Source organism: Myotis lucifugus, unplaced genomic scaffold (assembly GCF_000147115.1).
Source record: "Myotis lucifugus unplaced genomic scaffold, Myoluc2.0 scaffold_1366, whole genome shotgun sequence".
Taxonomy (NCBI): Eukaryota; Metazoa; Chordata; class Mammalia; order Chiroptera; family Vespertilionidae; genus Myotis; species Myotis lucifugus.
In genome coordinates this window covers 25,070-47,379 of record NW_005872414.1, presented here as the reverse complement: position 1 = coordinate 47,379, position 22,310 = coordinate 25,070, and the positions used below count along the sequence as shown (strand labels likewise).

Genomic DNA, 22,310 nt, shown 5'->3' with positions numbered 1-22,310 from the left:
TCTTCCATTTGTTCATGTCTTCCTCTATCTCTTTTTTCAATGTTGTGTAGTTTTCTGAGTACAGGTCTTTTATGTCCTCAGTTAAGTTTATTCTTATGTATCTTAATGTTTTTGGTGCAATGGTAAATGGGATTGTTGTGGGGTTTTTTTTCGCTTCTCTTTCTGTGAGTTCATTATTAGTGTATAAAAAGGCCATAGATTTCTGAGTGTTACTTTTGTATCCTGCTACTTTGCCAAATTCACTTATTAGGTCCAGTAGTTTTTTAATGGAGTCATTGGGGTTTTTTATGTACAGTAGCATGTCATCTGCTAATAAGGACAGTTTTACTTCTTCTTTTCCAATTCTATGCCTTATATTTCCTCTTCTTGTCTGATCACTATGGCTAGCACTTCCAGTACTATATCAAACAGGAGTGGTGAAAGTGGGCATCCCTGTCTTTGTCCCGTTCTTAGGGGAAATGAGTTTAGTTTTTGCCCATTGAGTATGATGTTGGCTGTAGGTTTGTCATATAAGGCTTTTATTATATTGAGGTATTGTCCCTCTATTCCCACTTTGCTGAGAGTTTTTATCAAGAAAGAGTGTTGGATTTTGTCAAATGCTTTTTCTGCATCAATTGATATGATTATGTGATTTTTGTCATTTCAGTTTGTTTATGTGATGTATCACATTTCTTGATTTGCGGATATTGTACCATCCTTGAATATCCCCGAAATAAATCCTACTTGGTCATGGTATATGATCTTTCTAATGTAATGCTGAATTCAATTTGCTAGAATTTTGTTGAAGATTTTAGCATCTATGTTCATCAAGGATATTGGCCTGTTATTCTCTTTTTTCATAGTGTCTTTATCTGGTTTTGGAATTAGGGTAATGCTGGCTTCATAGAAAGAGCTTGGAAGTGTGCCTTCCTATTGAATTTTTTGAAATAGTCTGTGGAGGATAGGTTTAAGTTCTTCTTTTAATGCTTGGTAGAACTCCCCTATAAAGCCATCTGGACCAGGGCTTTTGTTTGCTGGAAGATTTTTGATCACTGCTTCAATTTCTTTGGTAGTCATAGGCCTATTCAGGTTTTTTAAATTCTTTTTTATTGAGTTTTGGAATCTTGTATTTTTCTAAGAATATGTCCATTTCATCTAGGTAGTCCACTTTGTTGGAATAGAGTTGTTCATGGTATTTTTTCATAATCATTTGTATTTCTGTGGGATCGGTTGTTACTTTGCCTCTTTCATTTCTAATTTTGTCTATTTGGGTCCTCTCTCTTTGTTTCTTGGTGAGCCTGGCTAGAGGTTCATCAATCTTGTTTATCCTTTCAAAGAACCAGCTTTTGGTTTTGTTGACCTTTATTATTGTTTTTTTGGTCTCTATGTCATTATCTCCACTCTGATCTTTATTTTTTCCTTCCTTCTGCTTACACTGGGATTTTCTTATTGCTCTCTTTCTAATTCTTAAGTTGTAGGGTTAGATAATTTATTACCATCTTTTCTTGTTTTTTGAGATAGGCCTGCAAAGCTTTGAACTTCCCTCTCAAGATTGCTTTTGCTGTGTCCTATAGAGTTTGGATGTTGTGTTTTCATTGTCATTTGTTGTCATGATACTTATTTCTTCCTCGATCTCTTTGGTAACCCAATCATTTTTTAAAAGCATGCTATTTAGCCTCCAGGTGTTTGATTTTTAAATTGTTTTTATTGTAGTTGATTTCTAGTTCTATGCCATTGTGATCTGAGAAGATGCTTGATATGATTTCTATCTTCTTGAATTGGAAGAGACATTGCCTGTGCCCCAATATCTTTGAAAATGACCCATGTGCACTTGAGAAGAATGTATATTCTGTGGCTTTAGGTTGAATGTTACGAAGATGTAAATTCCATCTGATCTAGTGAGTCATTTAGGATTGCTGTTTCTTTGCTGATTTTTTGTTTAGGGGATTTTTCCAGTGGTGTTAGTGGGGTACTAAAGTCCCCTACTATGACAGTATTGCTGTCAATCTCTCCCTTGATATTCTCCAGAAGTTTTTTATGTATTTGAGTGCTCCTATATTGGGAGCCTATTTGTTTACCAGAGTTATATCTTCTTGCTGAATTGCTCCCTTTAGTATTATGAAGTGGCCTTTCTTATCTCTTGTTATGGCCTTCACTTTGAGGACTAATTTGTCAGATATAAATATTGCTACCCCAGCTTTTTTTTTTCACTTCCATTCGCCTGAAAAACCTTTTTCCAACCCTTCACCATCAGTCTGTGTGAGTTCTTTGTTCTAAGGTGGGTTTCCTGTAGATAGCAGATATATGGTCATGTTTTCTTATCCACTCAGCTACCCTATGTCTTTTGATTGGGGCATTTGATCCATTTACATTTAAAGTGATTATTGATAGGTACTTGTTTGTCGCCATTTTTAGTCTTTATGCCTGTGTTCCTTCTTCTCTTCCTATTTCTTCTTTTTATAGCAGACCCTTTAGCATTTCTTGCATTGTTGGTTTGGTGGTAATTAACTCCCTTAGTCCTTTTTTGTCTGTGAAGCTCCTGATTTCACCCTCAATTTTAATTGATAGCCTTTCTGGATACAGTATTCTTGGATTTAGACCCTTGCTTTGCATGACTTTATATATTTCATTCCATTCCCTTCTGGCCTGATATGTTTCTGTTGAGAAATCAGTCAATAGTCTGATGGGAGATCCTTTGCAGGTAACTTTCTGTCTCTCTCTGACAGCCTTTAAGATTCTTATTTTGTAGTTGGTGTTTGCCAGTTTAATTATAATGAGTCTTGTTATCGATCTTTTGGGGTTCATCTTGTTTGTGACTCTGTGAGCTTTATAGATTTGTGTGAGCTTTTTCTTGCCGATATCAGGGAAGTTTTCTGTCATTATTTCTTCAAACATTATTTCTTCAAACAGGTTTTCTACTCGTTGTTCAGTTTCCTCTTCTTCTGGCACCACTATTATGCGGATGTTGCTTCATTTCATGTTGTCCCAAAGTTCCCTTTGGTTCTCGTCCTGTTTTTTAAGTTTCTTTTCTAGATGCTGCTCTGCTTGGGTATTTTTTCCTACCTTGTCTTCTAGCTCACTGATGTGGTCCTCTGCTTCTTCTAGTCTACAGTTGATGCTTTCTATTGAGTTCTTTATTGCAGCAATGTTATTTTTTCATTTCTTCTTGGTTCTTATAGTGATGGCGAACCTTTTGAGATCGGCATGTCAGCATTTTGAAAAACCCTAACTTAACTCTGGTGCTGTGTCACATATAGAAATTTTTTGATATTTTGTAACCAAAGTAAAACAAAGACATATTTTTGATATTTCTTTTATATAGTTAAAAGCCATTTAACAAAGAAAAATCAACCAAAAAAATGAGTTCGCATGTCACCTCTGAAAGGCGTGATATAGGTTCGCCATCACTGTTCTTACACATAGTGTTGAATTTGTCTTCTATCCTTTTCAGTGACCTTATGACCACTTCTCTGAATTCTTTCTCTGTCATATTGTTTGCCTCCATTTCATTTACTTCTTCTGGTAATTCCTCCTTTCTTTTGTATGAGGGCTGTTTCTTTGTCTCCCCATGATTTCTCCTCTCAGGGTTTCTGGTTATGTAGCTCTCTCTCTCCTGCACTGACTTTTAGGCAATGCCAGCTGTGTTTACTTTGCCAGCTCCGGCTGGGTGCTCTTTGATTCAGCTGTTCCTTCTGCTCTGTGAGAAGGCACAGGGCCTGTCCGTCAGTTCGCGCATTTGTCTCCCCCTGAGAAGACCTGCCAGGTGCCCGTGGTCAGGGAGGTTGGAGTTCTTCCATTCCTAGATTTGCAGCTGAGATAACTGGTCCCTGGACGTCTTGGTTTTAAGGTCCTGGGAGGCATCCGAGATCTCCCCATTTGAAGGTAAGGCTGGGGTTCTGATCACAGTCAATCTCCAATCACAGCCATCTCCTCTTAAAGATGGCACAGCCTCTGCGGGACCGCCGGCCACTCCAGAAGAGATTTCAGCCACAGTAGAGGCTGCCCAATCATGGGAGGCCGGTCCGCCAGTCCCCAAGAATCCCCTGGAGTATAACTGAACCTTGCTCACAAATATTGACACTCCCTACACATCCACGCACCCTCCTTTCGTTCTCTCACTCTCACACTATCTAGCAGCCTGCAGTCTCGTAGGCAGTCATCTTACTTCTCCTATTTGTTTGTTTTGTTAATCCTCACCTGAGGATATTTTTTTCAGAGAGAGTGGAAGAGAGGGGCAGAGTCAGAGAGAGAAACATCTATGTGAGAGAGACACATCAATTGGGTGCCACCCACACACCTCGACCAGGCCAGGCATTGAGCCTGCAACCCAGGTACTTTCCCTTGACCAGAATTGAAACCTGGACTCTCTAATATGAGAGATGATGCTCTAACCACTGAGATAAACCAGTCAGGGCAGTCAAGCATCTTTTATCTGAAAGTTTTGCTAGCTCACTTAGGCTGATTATCGTTAATTAAGTCAACTTAGACAATAACACAAGGGGAGGTGTGAGTGTGAAAAAAATAATGCATCCTATATGAAAACAAGAGGCAACAGACGCCTCTAGATAAATGTTAATAACTTCATTATCATTTCTCTGCATGTGAGCATTTGACCTAATTCACCTCCTGTAAAGACTGGGAATGCGAGCATTAGTCCCCAAACACTAGTATGGCTGCATGTGCACATTTTGTTTTTTTGCGTTTCAAGGGACACACCAGGTCCTGAAATGGTGAATGTCACTCATAAAGGTGTGTGCACAGGTCACAATCAGGAGGCAGCTTGTCACGGGCCCTGGTGCTGTCAGGGGCGCCCCTGAGAGGGCATGAGTGTCAGGCCTGGGCTGGACTTCAGGAAGTCCTGGTGTCCTTCATAAAATTTAAATTCTCAGGGTGCACCTTTGGCAGGTTTATAGGTGTCATGTAAAACATGATATTTAAAAGTAAATTAAAAACTAAGCCAAGTTTAAGGCAAGTAAGATGCACTTCCCCCCTCTCCCAAACCTTAACATCTCTGAAATCAAGATGCAGCTTTGAGCCTGCCTCACAGTCACTGTCGGCCAGGTGGCAACTGTGACAAAATAGTCACTGCCACAACCCGTTTATCTTCTTCTTATGTGAGCACCTTTGTCCTGACAGCCTCTGAGATTCCATGAAATACATACAGCACATGCAACTAGGAATCCACTTCAGAACCTCTGGCAATTCCACGTGACAACCCTGAATGATGAGGTGCAGTGCACCCCGTGGTGGCAGGACTCAAGGCCAGATCAGGTCGGAGAAAAATACTGGACCCGCTTTTCAAAGTGACAGGAAGATCAGAGCCACAGGAGGCCTTGCTGAAGACCTTGCAGCTGTCCTCACGTGTTAAATGCACTGCGGATCTCCCTAAAGAAGTGGCCTATTGTAGGCCTGGAGGAAACAGGGAACCCCAAAAACCTCTGCTGTGGAGTTTGTCTCTATGGTAACTCTGTGGACATCAGCTCTGGATATTCGAGTCCCTACCACAGTGTCCATGATTTGTGAGGCTCCTCATGCTAAAGGACCTGAATTGTTCTGGGATGAAGTGCAGCAACACTGATGGGGTTTATGTTTCCTACTTGGGTGTTCACATACCAAAGGGGGCAGATGTGGTGTGTGGAGCACACCCCCTTCAGGCTCCTACACACACACACACACACACACACACACACACGCACAGGTGTGCACATCCAGCATGCAGTCTCCTTGGTTCTCCAGTGTCCCTGAGGGAGACCTGAGATCCTCCCATTCACTTCCCGCCTACAGACAGGTCAGCCCCTCCTACCTTTATCCTTGGGCCCTCTGCGGGTGTCTTGCTCTTCTGACCCCTTTGAGCAGCATGGGGTGGCCTGGAGGGGCTCCAGCTGAGATTGAAGAGGCTGAGAAGTACTGGGCGAGGCCTGGTCTGAGGAGCCCAGCGGCCAGGAAGGCCTCTCTGAGGTTGACTTTCGTCGTTCTCTGGAACCCCCTTTCTTTAGTTTGATGAGTTTGACTAAGGCTTTGGCTCCAATCCAGTGCTTTTTCCTGTAAGAAGTAGGTTTTTAGGACACAGCCAACCCTCACTGCCCCTCCAGCAGGTGTCTGGGTGCCCTACTCGAGCTGGGATTTCCATCACCAGCCTGTAAAGGTGGTGGTTAATCTGGTTCAGAAAGCGGGTGCTCTTCGCCACCACCACGCTCAACCCACCTGGGCTCAGGAGTTGGCACACATTGTGCAGTTAATTCACACAGACCCAGGGGTGGTAGGAGCCTTCATCGTGCAGGAACCCACACTGGCCCTGGGGAAAACAGAACTTCAAACCCAGCTCTCAGCTCTTGATTACTGTGCCAAGTGCAGGAAGTGGTGCTGTGCTGACCTAATCATGCTGGTTGGCAAAATTCCACTAAAATGCCATTTTCAGAAAGACACTGGGACCTCCTCATTTTCAGCTAGAGTTAATAATACGTGAAATAGGCTGGCATACTCTGCCAATTTCTGGCATTGAGGAATCTGGGTGAGGGGAACAGGGCAGGAGAGTGGGCCGTTTGAATTAAAAACAGTGAGCCCTGGCTGGTGTTGCCTGGTGGTTGAAGCGTTGGCCTGAGCACTGACGGTGGTGGGTTTGATCCCCCAAAAAGGGCACATACCTGGGTTGCAGGTTTGATCCCTGGCCCCTGTCTCTCTCTCCTTTGTTCTCTCTCTCTCTCTCTCTCTCTCTCTATGTCTCTCTCTCCTTTGTTCTCTCTCTCTCTCTCTCTCTCTCTCTCTCTCTCTCTCCCTCTCTCCCTCTCCCATTCCCGTTCTCTTCCTTCCTCCCTACCACTCTCTCTAACTGTCAATGGAAAAAATATCCTCAGGTGAGGATTAGAAAAATAAGTAAATTAATGAAAATAGTGAATGTAAAAGGTAATTCATTGCAGCTAACAGGAAATGAAGCATTCTAATGTAACAAGGACCACAGTTGGGTTCTGGTCCTGGCTCTGCCACGAAACAGCACTGTGCTTACACAAGCCACTCAATTTCCTCATCGGTACCTAAATTTCCCTGTCAACAGAAGGGTCAGGCAGAGGTTCTGATATTATGTGGTTCTGTGATTTCTACAGATAGGCCCTGCCGGATTCATGGTGATTTGACCTCAAGGCTGGGCTGGGACAGGACAATGGGAAGGCCCAGCTCCTGGGCTCAGGCCTGGGCCCAGGGGAGCCCTGCTGGATGGAGGCCGGCAGTCTCAGGGACCGAGCCGACCCACCACCGGGGCTGCTGCTCTCTGGGGAAGGGAATGTGTTTCTGAACCTGTCCTGGGGGTCCAGTGAACCCAGAGGAATGGAGGGCAGAACAAAAGTTTCCTGTGCTTGAAGACGGGGGTGCTGGTCCAGGTGTTTGAGCCAAGCTTCCATCCCAAAACAGAAACATGATTTTCTAGGTCCCGAAATCTTGAGACAATAGCTGATATGCCTGATTTAGTGGCTTTAAAAGCACAGACTCTCTGCCCCTTAAACAGGCTCCTGACCAGCTGGCATTCACCATCCCTCATAGGATAACCCTGAGTACAGAGGGTGGGACTGAAAGAAACTCTAAATTCTTTCTATGCTGAGAGGGACCTGCACACAGGGACCTGCCATACAGCAGAAGGTTCGGGCCCAACAAACTGGCCACTGCTCTAGATGCTACAGCTTCCCCTGCTCGTGAAAAAGCAAGCTTTCTGTCCTGTGTGTAAGCTACTGAAGCTTAAGTCAACTCACTTCTTTGGCGCTGGATCATGGAACTTGCGCTGAGCCATGCTTTTTTCTTCCAGTGTTTCATTTTGTCTCTGTAAGGCATTTAATTTGTCTCTAACAGAGGAGAGAGAAAAACAGTCTGTTTTTTTTAAAATAAAACACATAAATTGACTCATAACCCCCTCCTGGGACCTGGCCCAGAAGGAGCCTGTGTGTTCCTGGGACTCAGACATCAAGGTGCTCATGACCACCATGACCCCTGAGTTGGGAATATGGGATGGAAGCATGTGACATGGGTCCAGGAGCCAAACACATCGAAGAGATGACTGAACACCTAGGGTCAGGCTGTGCGTCACCTCAGGAGAGAGACCCCGAACCATCTGAAACTCAAGCTGGGAAACCCCGAGGGTTCTGGCCAGGTCAGCTCAGGACGCTGGGCACTCCGGTCAGACTCAGGGCTAGGCTAGCTCCTGCAGGTGCAGACCAACGATAGCTTTAGTGGTGGGAGGGGTCTGCCCTTGCTGAGTTAGACAGGCATCAGGTTAAAAAGGTCAGTTTAGCAAAGTCATCCCTCCAACCTGGACCCACTTCAATGTTGGGCTTCTGCTAACACTTCTAGTGAAGCAAACTCAAAGCCTTTTGGGAGCCAGACAGAGAAGATAAGGAGCAAAGCAGCCTGGAAGGACCTGAGGGAGGAGTGGGGGCTGCGGCGAGGCTGAGAGCTCGGTGCCACCTGGGACCTAACACAGGGCCTGCAAAGGAGCGCTGCTCTCCATGTGGCGGAGCTTCTGACTGCTTTTCCCAAAGGATCCAGAAGCCCCGGCTCTGAAGCAAAATCTTTTAATTTCTAAATGTGGGAAGTCAGTTCACATTTTTAAAAACACACAAAGGATCCTCTTAAACCTTGGGCTGCCAGAGGGCACCCCCGCTCCTGGGAGAGGGAGCCTGGCTTTCCTGAAGCAGAAGACATGGCATGCTTTCCTGTTGTCTGTCTATGAGCTTTGCAGACAGTGCTCGCTATACAGCTCCCCCCACTGGGCCGCTGGCTCCTGTCATGTTCCTGCGTCTCCTCACCCATGTGACCTTGACAGCTCAGACCCCGGCTTTCCCTGCTTAAAAATGAGTCCTCGGCATCCAGAGAGCTGCTCAGGCTCCTTCAGTCAAGAAGGTGCCCAGGCCCCTCCTAATATGAGGGCTTTTCCGTGAGTTCGCCGCATAGTGAGCACCCGTGAGAAGTGATTGCTTGCAAACTACTGGGTCCCTGGCCACAGACCTGCTCTGCTCCCAGCACCCTCGGCTCGGCCTCTGTTCTTCTAGTCTGTGTTATTCTGTTCCCATAGCTGTCCCCCAGCCCTGCAAACTCATGGCCCAGCTATCCCAGGGCTGGGGATGACTCTGCTTGGAGCAGGCCCAGGAAGCCTGCAACTCCCTGGCCTCCTGCAGACACTCTCTAATGCAAAACCGTCATCAGATCATCCCCAGGGTACCAGGTCCCGACTCTTCTAGTTTGCACCTGTCCAACCTCTGCTGGTAATTTTTAGCAGCTGCGTTATAGAGAGCCCACTTCAGGCTACAAACTCTCACTTCTACCCTAAAAGTACAGTGCAGTTTCCCATGTCAGTCATCCTTAGTTTCCCATGTCAACCATCCTTGGTAGATGTTGAGCCCCCTGTAGATGAGCAGACGAATCCAGGAGAACAGTGAACAGCAGCATCACCCCGGGGAGCTGGGACAGTACCCAGTGGTCACTGTGGCCATGTCCCTCTGTCCCACACTGGCCAGCCATTCCCAATCACAAGGAAGGACAGTCCCAGCAGCACAGCACCGAGGGGTGAAGACCACCGTGGACCCACAAGATGTGTCTCAGATGACGTGACTTCCAAACCACAAGGATTCCAGCACCAAGGTTCTTCCTCCTGCCCTCATTTCTGGCAGCTTCCTAGGCCCTGTACACCAGCATCCCTTAATCACCCAATTCCCAGTGAATCCAAGTCATCAGAAGGGCATGGAAGCCTTCCATGGCTGAGCGCTGCCTCCTCCAGCTCCCCTCCTGCCACTCCCTGCAACTTCCCTGCACCCACAATATGCCAAGCCCCACCTTCACGTTCAGCCCCTATTCCCCCCCCTCCCGCACAGACTGGCTAGCCTTCTCCCCATCCGTGTCAGCAGCAGAACTCCAATTCCTACCAACATGCTTCCTTCTACATCCATGGAGCTCCTCAACATCTGTGTGCACACAGCTCTGCTCACATCCCATCCCCCCTACTGGTTCCTGGAGACCAGGTAACTGGTTCTGTGCACTTTGCAGAGCCAGGCCTGTTGGCCAAGGCAATAACCACAGAAGGAGGACAGCCACTGTGCACCAACAACCCACTCTGCAACCCATTCAGGGAAAAACCGACACAGAAAGGGCTCAGCCTGTGATCTGAAGTCCTTCCCTAGGAACCTCTCTTTATCTCTGTTGTATTTTTCAAAGTGAACCTGATCCCAAAAGCAGATTAAGAAGCGCCTGGCAGGGGGCTGTGTCTCTGAAAAGCCAACAAAGCCAACCACCCCTATTTGCAGAAATCTGGAACCATTCCAGAGAAAACGAGAAGGATGTGCTGGTAAGATGGTCTGTCCCCTTGCCTGGGACACCAATGCGCCCAGGGGGTTCTCTGCTGCCCAGAATGGCGCAGTCTAGTCACGGAGCTGTTGACAGGCGCCCGTCAGCCCACACCCCTCACACGTACTGCCGCTGCTCTTCCTGGTGCTGGTCCTTGTTCTCCACGTCCTCCTGGAGAAGCCTCTGGTTCTGCTCTTCCAAACTTTGGTTTTGGCTCTGCAGGTGATGGTTTTCTCCCTCCAAGTTGCCCTTGAGGCGGGAGAGCAGCTAAAACACAGATGGACAATGTCTCAAACACCACACGCTCCCGTGATTCCACTGCTGGGAATCTACTTCCAAAAGGAGAAAAAGGTCACATGCACAAAGATGGTCATTTTGGTATTATCTACGTCAGCTGGCATGACCAATACGGCCAGTGCTATGGGGATGGCCAAGCCTTCTGCCACTGCACCATTCAATCAGGCAGCCACTGGCCATGTGTGGCAGCTGAGCACTGAAAATACAGCCATCTGAGCTGAGGTATAAGTGCAAAATATATAATAGGTTCTGAGGACTTAATAACAAAATTAATGTAAAGTATCTCATTAATAAGCTGCTTGGTGTGTGTGGCTCAGTAGGTTGAGTGTCCCATTCACCAAGAAATCACCGGTGTAATTCCTGATCTGTGGCAAGAAGGCATACTCAGCCCCAGGGTGCCTTATGTGCCATACCAGCTCAGCCTGGTTCAGTGACCCTGAGAGGGGGTGGTGAAGGATTAAGAAAAGACAGCAAGATAATGAAAGCTGGGTCTCAGTGGGACGCTGCTCCTTTGACGTAGAGACAGTGCCAGCGCCCACAATCCATATCATTTTATAGCAGATGCCACGAGGCAAAGTAAGGGTGTGATCAAGATGTTTACAACATTCTCGTGGGTTTCAGTCCTACTCAACTACATGCACCTGAACTCTATCACTCAGGCATGTGGGGCCACGTGTTCAGACCATAGGTTAAAGCTTACCACTCTAGCTGTTGGCTATAATGTGCTGGGAAGGCTCTGCCCTCCAAGCTGGGACTTGCACATGGCAATGAGAGGTCCGTGCCCTCTCATCAATCCAAGGCTTGAACCCATCCAAACACTGTAGCCACACCCCACACTGATCAAGGCACATGCCTGGGTTGCTGGCTCCATTCCCCAGTTGAGGGCATGCAGGAGGCAAATGACGGATGTTTCTCTCAAAAAATCAATTAAAAAACATATTATTTTGAAAAATCTCATTAATAAGCTTTTGGGGTTACATGTGATATTTTAGATATAAGGTTCAATAAAATAGACCCCTACATTAATCCCACCTGATTCCTTTTACTTTTTGAATGTGGCTACTAGAAAGCTGAGTGTTACATGTGGTGGCCTGCATTACATTCCTACTGGACATCTCTGCTCTAGGTAGGGTTGGCACGCTTTTCCGGTAAAGAGCGAGGTACTAAATACGTTAGGCTTTCCAGGCCGACAGTGGTCTCTGTTGCAACTGTTCAACCCTGTTATTACAGCAGGAAAGGAGCCAGAGAAACAATGCACACACATGGGTGTGTCTGTGTTTAAAAAACAAACCAAAAATCTTAACTCATGGACACCAACATTTAAATTTCATGTCACTTTCACTTGCCCCCAAATATTATCCTGCTTTTGATTTTCCCCAGCCATTAAAAACTGTGAAAGCTACTCTTGGTTCTCAGCCATACACAAACAGGCGTGAAGCTGGACCTGAATTTTGGGCTGAGGCTGGCCAGCTCCTGCTCTAGAATATCATCGCGTTTGGTGTAGCAGGAAGTCCCAAGCTTTGGCTTCAGACAAACAGGGTTCCAACCCGCTACTTCAGAGGGACAAGGATGGGAACCCCAGCTCACAAGATCATTGTGAGAATTAAATGAGATGACACAGAGAGCAGAGTGCTCAGCCGAGAGGACAGAGATACAATGGTACTTGGCTGTTTCCATGCACCGCCCCGACCCTGCAAAAAGCAAAGATCAGGTGAAAGGTGTTCTGTAGCACACCCCTGCCAGTCCTGGTGTTCATCCCAGTCAACTGCCTCTGGCTTCCTCTCTGCCTCTGTGTGACATTCACACACACCTTTTGAGCAGAGATGCCAATGAGGACCCATTCCCACCTGGTGGAGCCCAAGGCATCAGCCCAGGGAACAGGCCCACCCAGGGTCCTGGGGCCTCCAGCTCTGGCCTCACCTGGCAGTGGTTGCCCAGCTCGGTCAGCGAGATGTCCCTGCTCTGGAGCTCCTCCCTCAGCCAGTTGCACTGGTCCTGCCAGCAGTTCACCTCCAGCTGGGTGTCATTCAGGGAGGTCTGCAGCTTCTTGCTGTGCACCTGCAGCTCCTCCTGCTGCCCCTTCAGCCCCTTATACCGGGCCTGCCAGCGGTTCTTCTCCAGCTGCATTTCATTAAGGGAGGTCTGCAGCTCGTTGTTGTAGCTCTGCAGCTCTTCCTGCTCCTCCCTCAGCCAGTTGCACTGGGCCTGCCAGCAGTTCAACTCCAGCTGTCTGTCCTTCAGGGTCGTTTGCAGCTGCTTGTTGTGTGTGAGCAGCTCCTTGACGTGGGTCTTCAGCTGCTTGGCGTCGGTCTGCATGTCCATGGTGAGTGTGTACATCTCCTCTTGCTCCTGCTTCAGCCCCTCGTACCGGGCCTGCCAGTAGTGCACATCCAGCTGGGTGTCGTTCAGAGATGTCTGAAGCTTCTTGCTGTGCATCTGCAGCTCTTCCTGCTGCCCCTTCAGCCCCTTATACCGGGCCTGCCAGCGGTTCTTCTCCAGCTGCATTTCATTAAGGGAGGTCTGCAGCTCGTTGTTGTAGCTCTGCAGCTCTTCCTGCTCCTTCCTCAGCCAATCGCACTGGGCCTGCCAGCAGTTCACCTGCAGCTGGGTGTCACTCAGGGAGGTCTGCAGCTTCTTGCTGTGCATCTGCAGGTCCTCCTGCTCCCTCTTCAGCTGCTGGTGCAGGGAATTGGCCCTGGGGGTGGAGAGACACAGAGCCAAGGGCTGAGGCGCACTCCCAGGCTCTGTCCCAGTTGTAAAACCTTAATCAAAACAGCAACCTCTCTGGCCCTCAGTTTTTTCATGTGTTAATGAAGGATTGAACAAAATCAGCGATTTTCAAACTGTGTTCATTGGGGTTCTAGGAGGCTACGCTGGGAGAGACAGGACAGGCAGGCTTGGACACCACTGCAACAGAGCATCCCTGCAAAAGTCCTTTCTATGTGAGGCTTTGGCACATCTGCCTACTTAGAAAAAGAGTTCTTTGATTGAGACACTTAAACACTGAATCAGAACATTTCTGCTCTAAGACTCTATGTCTATATCCAGCTCTTCTCCCCAATTCCAAGCCCCTTTCTAATTTCAACTACTGAGATAAATAAAATAGGAGATTCTGGAGTGTTACCTAAATTCACTGAAATTATCATCATCATCATCATTACTCGACTGGGATTCCTGGGGAAGATTTATACCAAAAAGCTCATATGACCAGAGGCTCATGGACTCAATTTGAACACAGGTGTGTGAAATTTGGCCCACACAGCTTTTTAAAAATTTTTAACATTTACTTATTTTATTCTATTTTATTTCATTTTAAAGTGTGTATGGTTTTATTAATTGAAGACTCTCCAATAAAGTCAACTAAAAAAATAAAATAACATAAAGAAAGGAAACAGAACAAGAAAAAAAGATTCTCTGTTGTAGTGCTGTAAGTACTTGCGGTTTAGGTTTAAGGGTCAACTGGCCTCAGACATGTTTCCAGGTCCTCCCAGTCAGCAGTTCTAAACCTGTGGGTCACGACCCTTTCACAGGGGTTGCATAAGACCATCGGAAACATACATATAGAATGTCCCAAAATTCACGCAAGATCCGCAATTGAATTGAGTTGCAAACCTTGCGTGAATTTTGGGACACCCTATATAATTACATATGTTTTTGTGATTAATTACTAAGCTTTAATTATGTCCAATTTGTAACAATTAAATTGTGGTCACCACAATATGAGGAACTGTATTAAAGGATCACGGCATTAAGAAGGTTGAGAACCACTGCTCCTGGTCCTCTGTCCTTCCCAAACAAAGCAGATTTTTTTGAAAAACAAACAAAACAAAAAAATAATTATTATATCAGCATTCCAAAATTTTAAGTTTCCCATCAACATTCAGATATCTTCTTTTCAGAAAAAAAAAAAAAGCATAAAGAAGGATGACCTGGCAGTCCAACCTGCCTCCCAACTGACAGCCTCTAGCTGGGTGTATTCTCCACCAGGGCCTGGTCTATCGCTGACTCTCCTTCCCCACCTGCTGGACCTGCCCGGCCACTGCAGGCAGCTGAGTTACAGCCCCACAGCACATGTTAAATCAGGGCTGTGGGAAGGAAGGCTTCATGTGGTCACGCTCTGGGTTGAGGCAAGACCTGGATTCAAATCCTGCCTGTGACTAGGAACATTGACCTTGAACAAGTTGTTTAATCTCCCTGAGCCTGTTTTCTCCTCTGTTGCTGTGGTTTTTTTAAAGGATAACAATAGCTCAGTCAATTCTAATGATTCGCAGTATAATGTTCTACCCAAACACGCGAACCCTGAATTAGTGAGTACTGAAACTGTTCCCACCGGTGCCTGGGAGTCTCTGGTAACATTCTGTCAGCTGATCAAGACATAAAGACGCTCCGTGTAATACACTCAGAGCCAACAGCACCATACCTGGGCCCGAATGACCCTTGTGTGCCACTCGTATATTCCCCATGAGGCCCAGAGCAGCCTTGCACTTGGGAACACTAGACAGCACTTCATCACTCCATTTGGGGGCCATTTCAAACAGCGAAATCACCCTCAAAGCCCACAAAATAGAACACCATGGCACTCAATGGCCCACAAAGAGGACGCTGGTAGGTGACAGCTGAAACAAGGCCGGGGTCAAGAATGTGCACATCCGGCGACTCTAGTATCTCCCACTCTGGGCACGTCCATGACAGGCCACGGGCACTGATTTGGGGGTCACCAATACATTTCAGCCAGGAGGTGAATTCACAAATGGGAATGCGTGAATGCTGAGGACCGAGCCTCCCTCCCTCACGGGATCGCTGGTGTTAGAGCATGCAGGTGCCCCTGCCCAACAGTCATCAGCATCATAACTGTGGGAGGGAACGTTGTCCAAACCTAGACAATGCCCCATCCCAGCTGCCGAGTCCTTCCTTCCAGCCACCAGCTGGAGTCCCCTTAACCTTGTTACCACCAGCTGCTTCCAGGGCAGGGTTGGTAAAAATGCACCATCACCAGGGGTCTCACTTGAGCTCAGCTCAGCGGGTGCTGAGTGAGTGGGTCTGACTGAGATCCCAGCAGAGGCGCTGCAGGGGGCCTGGCGGTTACCTGTCCAGCTCTCCCTGCAGCCTCTGGTTCTCTTCGGCGGCCATGGCACTCGTCCTCTGCTCCTGCTGCAGAGCCTCCTGCTCTGTGGTCAAGAGCGTCCCCAGCTGCTCCAGCGCCGCCTTATGTTGGAGCTGGTCCTTGTATCTGTTGATGGGAAACACACCCGCTAGGAAAGGACACCCCAGACCTCAAAGCCTGGGTGAGCAGCTTCTCTCTGCAGAGCTGAGGGAGAGGGGGATGGACAGGGGACAGGGTTGCACAAGGAGAGGAACAGACACTGAGCCAGCTCTGGGGGTCTCCTCCAGCTGGGAGCCAAGTCCCCCTCCTCCCACCTGACATGTCTCCATGGCCCCTTCCAGACCCTGTCAAAGCAGCCTCCCTCGTTCATCCCACTGGGAACAAAACCACTGTTTTCTGAACTCCACGACTTTGTCAAAGAAACCACTGCACATACAGCGAATTCCACCGCCCATAACAGCTGATCCCCCTCACCAGGCCCTGGGTGAGCCCTCCGCCCCAGCTCAGGAACACAACTCTTCCTGCTCTGAGCCAGGCAGGATGGGGGGCAGAGGCTTGCCTGATGGGTCCCAAGCAGCCACCAGGGGCAGCTGCACACCCTGCTCCTCAAGGCACCCCCAGTCCAGCCTTTGCCCTCGCCCTCCCGAAGCCTCCCCTCAGCTCGGGCTTTTATTTCTTTCCTGTCTCAGTCTGCAGAGGGTCCCGCACAGCCTCTCTGGAGGGCAGCAGAGCACAAGAGGGAGCCCCTGACCAGCCCCAGGCTGTTCCTCCTCCTGCAGGAACCTTCCCTGTTCAGGGTGACTCGGGGGGCCCCCCAGGTCCAAGGTGGAGACTGAGTCATCACCTTTCAATCTTCCCCAGGCAGGCAAATGCCTTTCCAGACCCCCTTCCTGAGGTGTCCACACCCAGAGACAGGCTGACAGAGACCACCCAGGTTCCATGGTTTCAGCCCCTGCCCTCAGCCCTCCATCCCCGCCCCTCCTCCTCCGACCCCATATCAGCTGTACTTGTACCCTCTGTCTGGAGTCAAGACCTGTGGGGACTCAAACTCAGACAACTGCTCGGGTGGCTGTTAGAAGACAAACGTTCCTTCCTGTGGCCTTTAGCCATGGGTGGAGACTGCCAGGACAGGACGGGGGATGTGGAAGGTGGGGATGAAGGCTCTGCCGGGTTTTCAGGGCGGCGATCTTTCTCATCCAGGTTTGAGAAACAGGGCCACGGACCATTAGGGTCCCCACCTCCTGCTTCCCTGTTGTGTCTTGGCAAAGCACAGGATCAAGCATATCACAACCATTAGTAACGACCCTCCGGCAGGGCAGAAACTGGGAGTCCTACTCCCCACTGAATCCCAGGTACGAGGCTGGACACCCAGTACATGTGCGCCAGGGGAAGGAAGGAGCGAGTGTCCCAGTCAAGTGTCAGGTGAAATGAATACAGAGCCCCCGGCCTGTGTTCCAGGCACCTCCACCTCCAACCTGCATCCTTGCTGCAGACACACCAAGGGCCTCCAGCTATCTGTCCAACCAACAAAAACCACTGAATCACACAGGCGGTCCACCAAGCAAGGAGTCACAGGCCGAACAATGAACTCCTCCCTCAGAGCAGTCAAATGCCACCTGCACAAACCTTCCCATGTGAACAGACAAAAGAATATATCCACACGGTTATCATAGGGCATTGAGGGTAAGGCCCGCAGCGCCTGGTGCGGGGTGGGCACCACAGGAGGCTCCCATCAGTAGTCAGCTGGGTGCATTCCCACCATGTTAGACAGCACCAGGCGCCCAGTGGGTGCTCACTAAGCGTCTCGTGAACACAGGACGGGTGCGGAGGAGGCAGTGAGGGAGATGCCAAGAGGCAGAAGATACTCATTCTGGCGGGAAGAAATGAGAGTCTGATAGGAGCAGACGTCCCGGCACCCCCAAAGGAAGGGAATCTGGGTGGAGAAAGGGGTGGAAGGCTCTGCAGAGAGTCCACAGGCAGCACTGGGTGAGTGCATAAATGAACGTCATTGCCCCCAAGTTCATGCAGCAGCAGGAGCCCTCCACAGGCTCTGCAGGCTCAGCGCCCTCCCTGGTCCCTGTGATGCCAAATCCCTGCACCTCAGCTGCTCCCAGGGAAGCCCCAGCCTTTGCCTAGCATCTGCTGAGACAGAGGCAAGGGAAGACCTCAGCAGGGATAACTCACAAGCACAGAAGGTGGACAGCTCCCTCCTGTGCTGCTCCCTCCTGTGCTGCTCCAAGTGTGGGAGAGCCTCTCTTTAGTGTATCTCTCCCCCCGACCCCCCACCTTGGAGTTCTTTGTACATCTCACTTCCCCCAGGCTCTGGGTCCCGCTGCACCTGCCAGGGCCACTGAAATCAGGGATCTGTTGGCCAGGAGCTCAGCCGAAGTTGGCTGACTATATGCACACAAAGCCCTGATTTTGCAAAAGCACAAAGTTAAGATTTATGCATTTAAGGTACATCAATTTTACCTTTAAAAAGGTATATGGAGAGTCATAGGTAAAGGTGACAGGAGAATGGCCGAGTATTGGTAATGCTGCTGCAGGTGAGGGGAACACAGGATTTTCACTATACTATTGTGTACACGTCCATATATTCAAAAGTTTCCAAAATTAAAAGTAAAAAAAGAAAATCAGAAGCCCAGACTTTGAGACTTGGACAGGGAAAAGGCCTGGGGAGCTCGGTAAGGCACGCCCCTGAACATCGGCAGCTGTGGTGACTTCCCCTCCTAGTCCTTGGTTTGGAGAGAAAAGGAAAAGGGGGTAGGAATGCCCAGGGGAGCTGGGACGCCAATGCTGACACCTGGTTTCCCTGAGCCTGGATTAGTGGGCACACCCTTCTCCCCTGGGGGACCCTCCTGCCCCTCAGTCTCCAGCCACACCAACTCCACATCGTTGAGGGTGATGGTGGATTTCCATCTCTTCACTGTGGACAGAGGAAACATGAGGGACCAGAGTGAAGGGGGGACAGGAGCCCGGGGAGCCCGTCAGTCACCCCCAGCCGCAGGCACCCACCTGTCACTGAGAGCCTTGCTCTCCAGTTCCAGGTTCCGACACAGCAGTGTCTTATGGCGGCGGTACTTGTCGAGAAGGGCCGTGTGCTCCTTAGTAGGGTGTTCGTGGAGTGCGCCTAGGCTCGCATGTTCCTGCTGCAGGGCCTGGTGGGCTGCCACCAGCTGCTGGTGCTGGAGCTGAGTGTCCTGCTCTGTGAGCGCAGTGTGCGAGGCGCTCTGGGAGCTCAGAGTGGAATTTTCCACCTGCTGGAGGGAGAAGGAAATGACGCCTCATCAGGTGCAGGCCCAGGGGGACCACAGACTCCGGATCCCCAGGTCCCCACACGCAGTGAGGGACCAACAGCGGGTCAAGTGCAGACACCAAAATAGCAGGACCCTCAGGAGAGGCAACACCCAGCCGAGCTGAGGACAGTTCTACCTGCACTCAAGGAACTGCTCTGGGAAGGCCCACGGCAGAAACGGACTACCCCATGGGCCTAAGCTTAGTCCTGGGCCCCTCCCTGCACATGTGACCTTTCTTGGCAATTTTTGCCCTTTCTCTGGATAACCTCCTTGGGTACCCTCTCTGAATACTTTGAAAAGTGCATGGAAATTCAGTAAGGACACAGAGAACCTGAACAGCACTACCAACCCATTTCACCGATATTTACACACCACAATCCAACCGCATTCAAAGCACCAGAGAGTTGACCGGGGAGGAACCGTCCTGACTCATTCTGAGGCCAGAATTACCCTGGTGTCCAGCTGCTTGTCCCGCTCCAGACCCTCAGGCTGCAGGGTGTCCAGAGACGTCTGCAGCCTCTGGTTCTCCAGCAACAGGTCCTGGCTTTCCCACTCGAGGGCGTGGACCCTCTCAGGGGCCGTCGTCAGGGTGCTGACCTCCATGGCCAGCTTCTCGATCTCCTCCTGCAGCCGATGCAGCTCCTGCTCAATCTCCTGTGCCCGCACCACGTGCTCCTTCACCCGCACCTTCATGTGCTCCAGCTCCTGTGCCTGCGCCGCCTGCGCCTTCACCTGCTCCAGGTCCCGGCACAGCTGCGGCCGCTCCCACTCCATCATAGTCACTTTCCTTTTGGTGTCCGTCACCGTCTGGAGGAGGACTTTTTGCTCAGTCTTCCTGCCCTTCATGCGGGCCTTGCTGCTGGTCTGTGAACTATCCCGCAGTGAATGCACCAGTTTTTTCAGATCCTTGAACTGCAGGAAAACACAAGGAAACGACACAGGCATGATTTCGGTCCAAACTGGAGGCCCAAAGTGTAGGCCTGGAATGTCCATCTCATCATGGACCCAAAGGACGTCCTAACGTTTCCCAAAGGCCTGATATGGACACAAGGTGAAGGGCATGGAGATCCCCACCCAGACAGTTCAAGTCTAAACACTTTCACAGAAGCCAGATGACATAGAAACAGAAACCGCATCTTCTCTTAAAACAATGAAAGTGATTTTTTTGGTGCTTTTTACCCTGGTCCACAGTGGTTCAAGAGCTGACCGCCCACCCCTGTGGCCACTCCTCACACCACTCTCCCCTGCAGGCACTGCACATGATCTTCCCTCTGCTGTGAATGCTCACCTGCCTCCACCCCCAGCCTCCAGCTTCTCTGGCTCCTTCTCATCATCCAGGACTCAGTGTGATTGACAGCTCCTCAGGGAAGCCCTGCACCAGGATTCTAAATGTCCTGCACCAATAAGACTGTCCCTGGACCCACGTATATTCCCTCAATAGCACACATCTCAAGTCACCTGGCTTGTCACCTGTCATTCCACCTCCTAGACTGGAAGCCATATTGGGGGAGGGTGGATGCATGCCTCCTAAGTCTACACAGCACCACCCCAAGCCCCTTTTCTGCAATACTAGAGAGGCTAAAGAACTCAAGTACCTGATACCCAGCCTCCCTTGCAGCTAGGGTTAGTCATGTGTCAGGTGTGGCCAATGAGATGTACACAGAGGATCCCAGGAGGCCTTCCCTCTGTCTCTTCACCCTCCACATTCTTCCTGCCCACTTCTTGGCGAGGTACAACAGCCACGGCCAAGACTGGCAGAGCAGGAAGGGAGAAGCCTGGTTTCTGGGTGGTGTCCCTGAGCCGCTGCCCCAGCACTGGGCTGCCTACCCTAGGACTTCTGTGGGGGTGGATTAATCCTGGAGGTTCTCCAGAGCTCTGAGCGTGAAGCTGGACATTTGAAGGGGGATCTTTGTCCTGTGGGCTGTCCCATGTGCTGCAGGACATTTAGCAGCATCCTGGCCTCTCCCACCACAGCCAGGAGCACCTCCACTCTCCTCCCCCAAGTCATGACAATCATAAACAAGATGACTGCTGCCCAGCCAGTATGGGTCAATGGTTGAGCATCATCAACCTATGAACCAGGAGGTCACGGTTCGATTACTGGTAAGGGCACATGTTTACTTTGCTGGTTGGATCCCAGTAGGTGGCATGCAGGAGGCAGCTGATCAATGATTCTCTCACATCATTGATGTTTTTATCCCTCTCTCCTTCTCCCTTTCCCTCTGAAATAAATAAAAAATAGACTGAACAAACAAAAAGATTGCTAGTGTCCCTGGGAAGCAATATCTGTCCCTGTGCCCCTGCTGTGGCTGGAATTGCTGGTCTGACTGCAGCTGTGGGCAGAAACTGGTAACCCAGGAATCACTGCTGGATTCCCAGGACATCCTATGATCCTGGACTCACACTCTTGCAGGCCGGGGAGCCAGGGGAGGCATGGTGCTGGAGGGCCTACCTCCTGGGCTTTCTCAGCCTTCAGGGTCTTATTGTCACGGAGCAGCTGTTCTCTCTCCTCCACCAGCTCCTCACAGAGAGTCTCCAGATCCTGGCTGGTCTGCTTTTCTCTTTCCATTTGGACTCGCAAGTCTTCAATCTGTGGAACCAAAGACCGACCCCATGCAAATGTCCGTTTCAGGGAGTGAACTGTGTTTTAAAGCAAACACAAAACCTGTCATCTCCACGGAACACTTTATCAGGCCTTTTCTCAAGGGGAAACCTTCCGTCCCACTTCTTGGGGTAGTACTTCAGCCAATGCCAAGACTGCAGAGCAGGAAGGGAGAAGCCAGGCACCTGGGTGGCATCCCTGAGCCACTGCCCAGGTCAGGCCTAGTTGTGCAGTGAGCTCCCCACACCCTGACCATCACCTCTCAGCCATGGTGTGCACGTCCAGCTCATGGTAGAGAAAAAGGCCATGGACACCAATAGGTCAGCTTTCCTCCCAGCTTTCCACTGCTCACTCTCAATGCTTACATCTTAGGTCGTGTCCACTACTGTCCTGAGGGTCAGGCCACATTCCTGGGGCCATCAGCCACCACTGGATGTCCTACCGGGACTTCACCCAGTTGGTGACATTCCTATTCATCCAGCTGCTCTGAGGGGTCCTCTGCCATCTCTCTCCCTCCTCTCCCCTCCAAGTAAATGGACCACCAAGGCCTGTGCTCGTTCCCCATGCGGCTCCCCCTCCACACCCGACTGCTGCCCAGGCCAGACCCCCTCTGTCCTTCCTGGACGATGCCAATCAGCGGCCCGTCACGGAGGACCCACCGGTGCCCACTCCCTGAACATGAACTGCCTGGACCCACACATCTCGCAGGTCT

At 49.8% G+C, this 22,310-nt stretch overlaps 1 protein-coding gene across 1 annotated transcript in view; it reads right to left on the bottom strand.

Annotated features, from left to right (window-relative positions):
* LOC102429485 (protein Daple-like) overlaps window positions 1-22,310 on the bottom strand; it is a gene marked incomplete at its 3' end in the record, with an annotated part of 43,278 nt that overhangs the window by 5,747 nt on the left and 15,221 nt on the right. The window contains exons 10-18 of the mRNA XM_023748409.1: window positions 21,449-21,586; window positions 19,723-19,908; window positions 19,447-19,671; window positions 18,716-18,960; window positions 15,683-15,826; window positions 12,517-13,291; window positions 10,421-10,566; window positions 7,719-7,808; window positions 5,783-6,021 (exon numbers count right to left, since the gene is read on the bottom strand). Of these exons, the coding sequence (XP_023604177.1) occupies window positions 5,783-6,021; window positions 7,719-7,808; window positions 10,421-10,566; window positions 12,517-13,291; window positions 15,683-15,826; window positions 18,716-18,960; window positions 19,447-19,671; window positions 19,723-19,908; window positions 21,449-21,586 (2,188 nt within the window). The remainder of the gene's footprint in view (window positions 1-5,782; window positions 6,022-7,718; window positions 7,809-10,420; window positions 10,567-12,516; window positions 13,292-15,682; window positions 15,827-18,715; window positions 18,961-19,446; window positions 19,672-19,722; window positions 19,909-21,448; window positions 21,587-22,310) is intronic.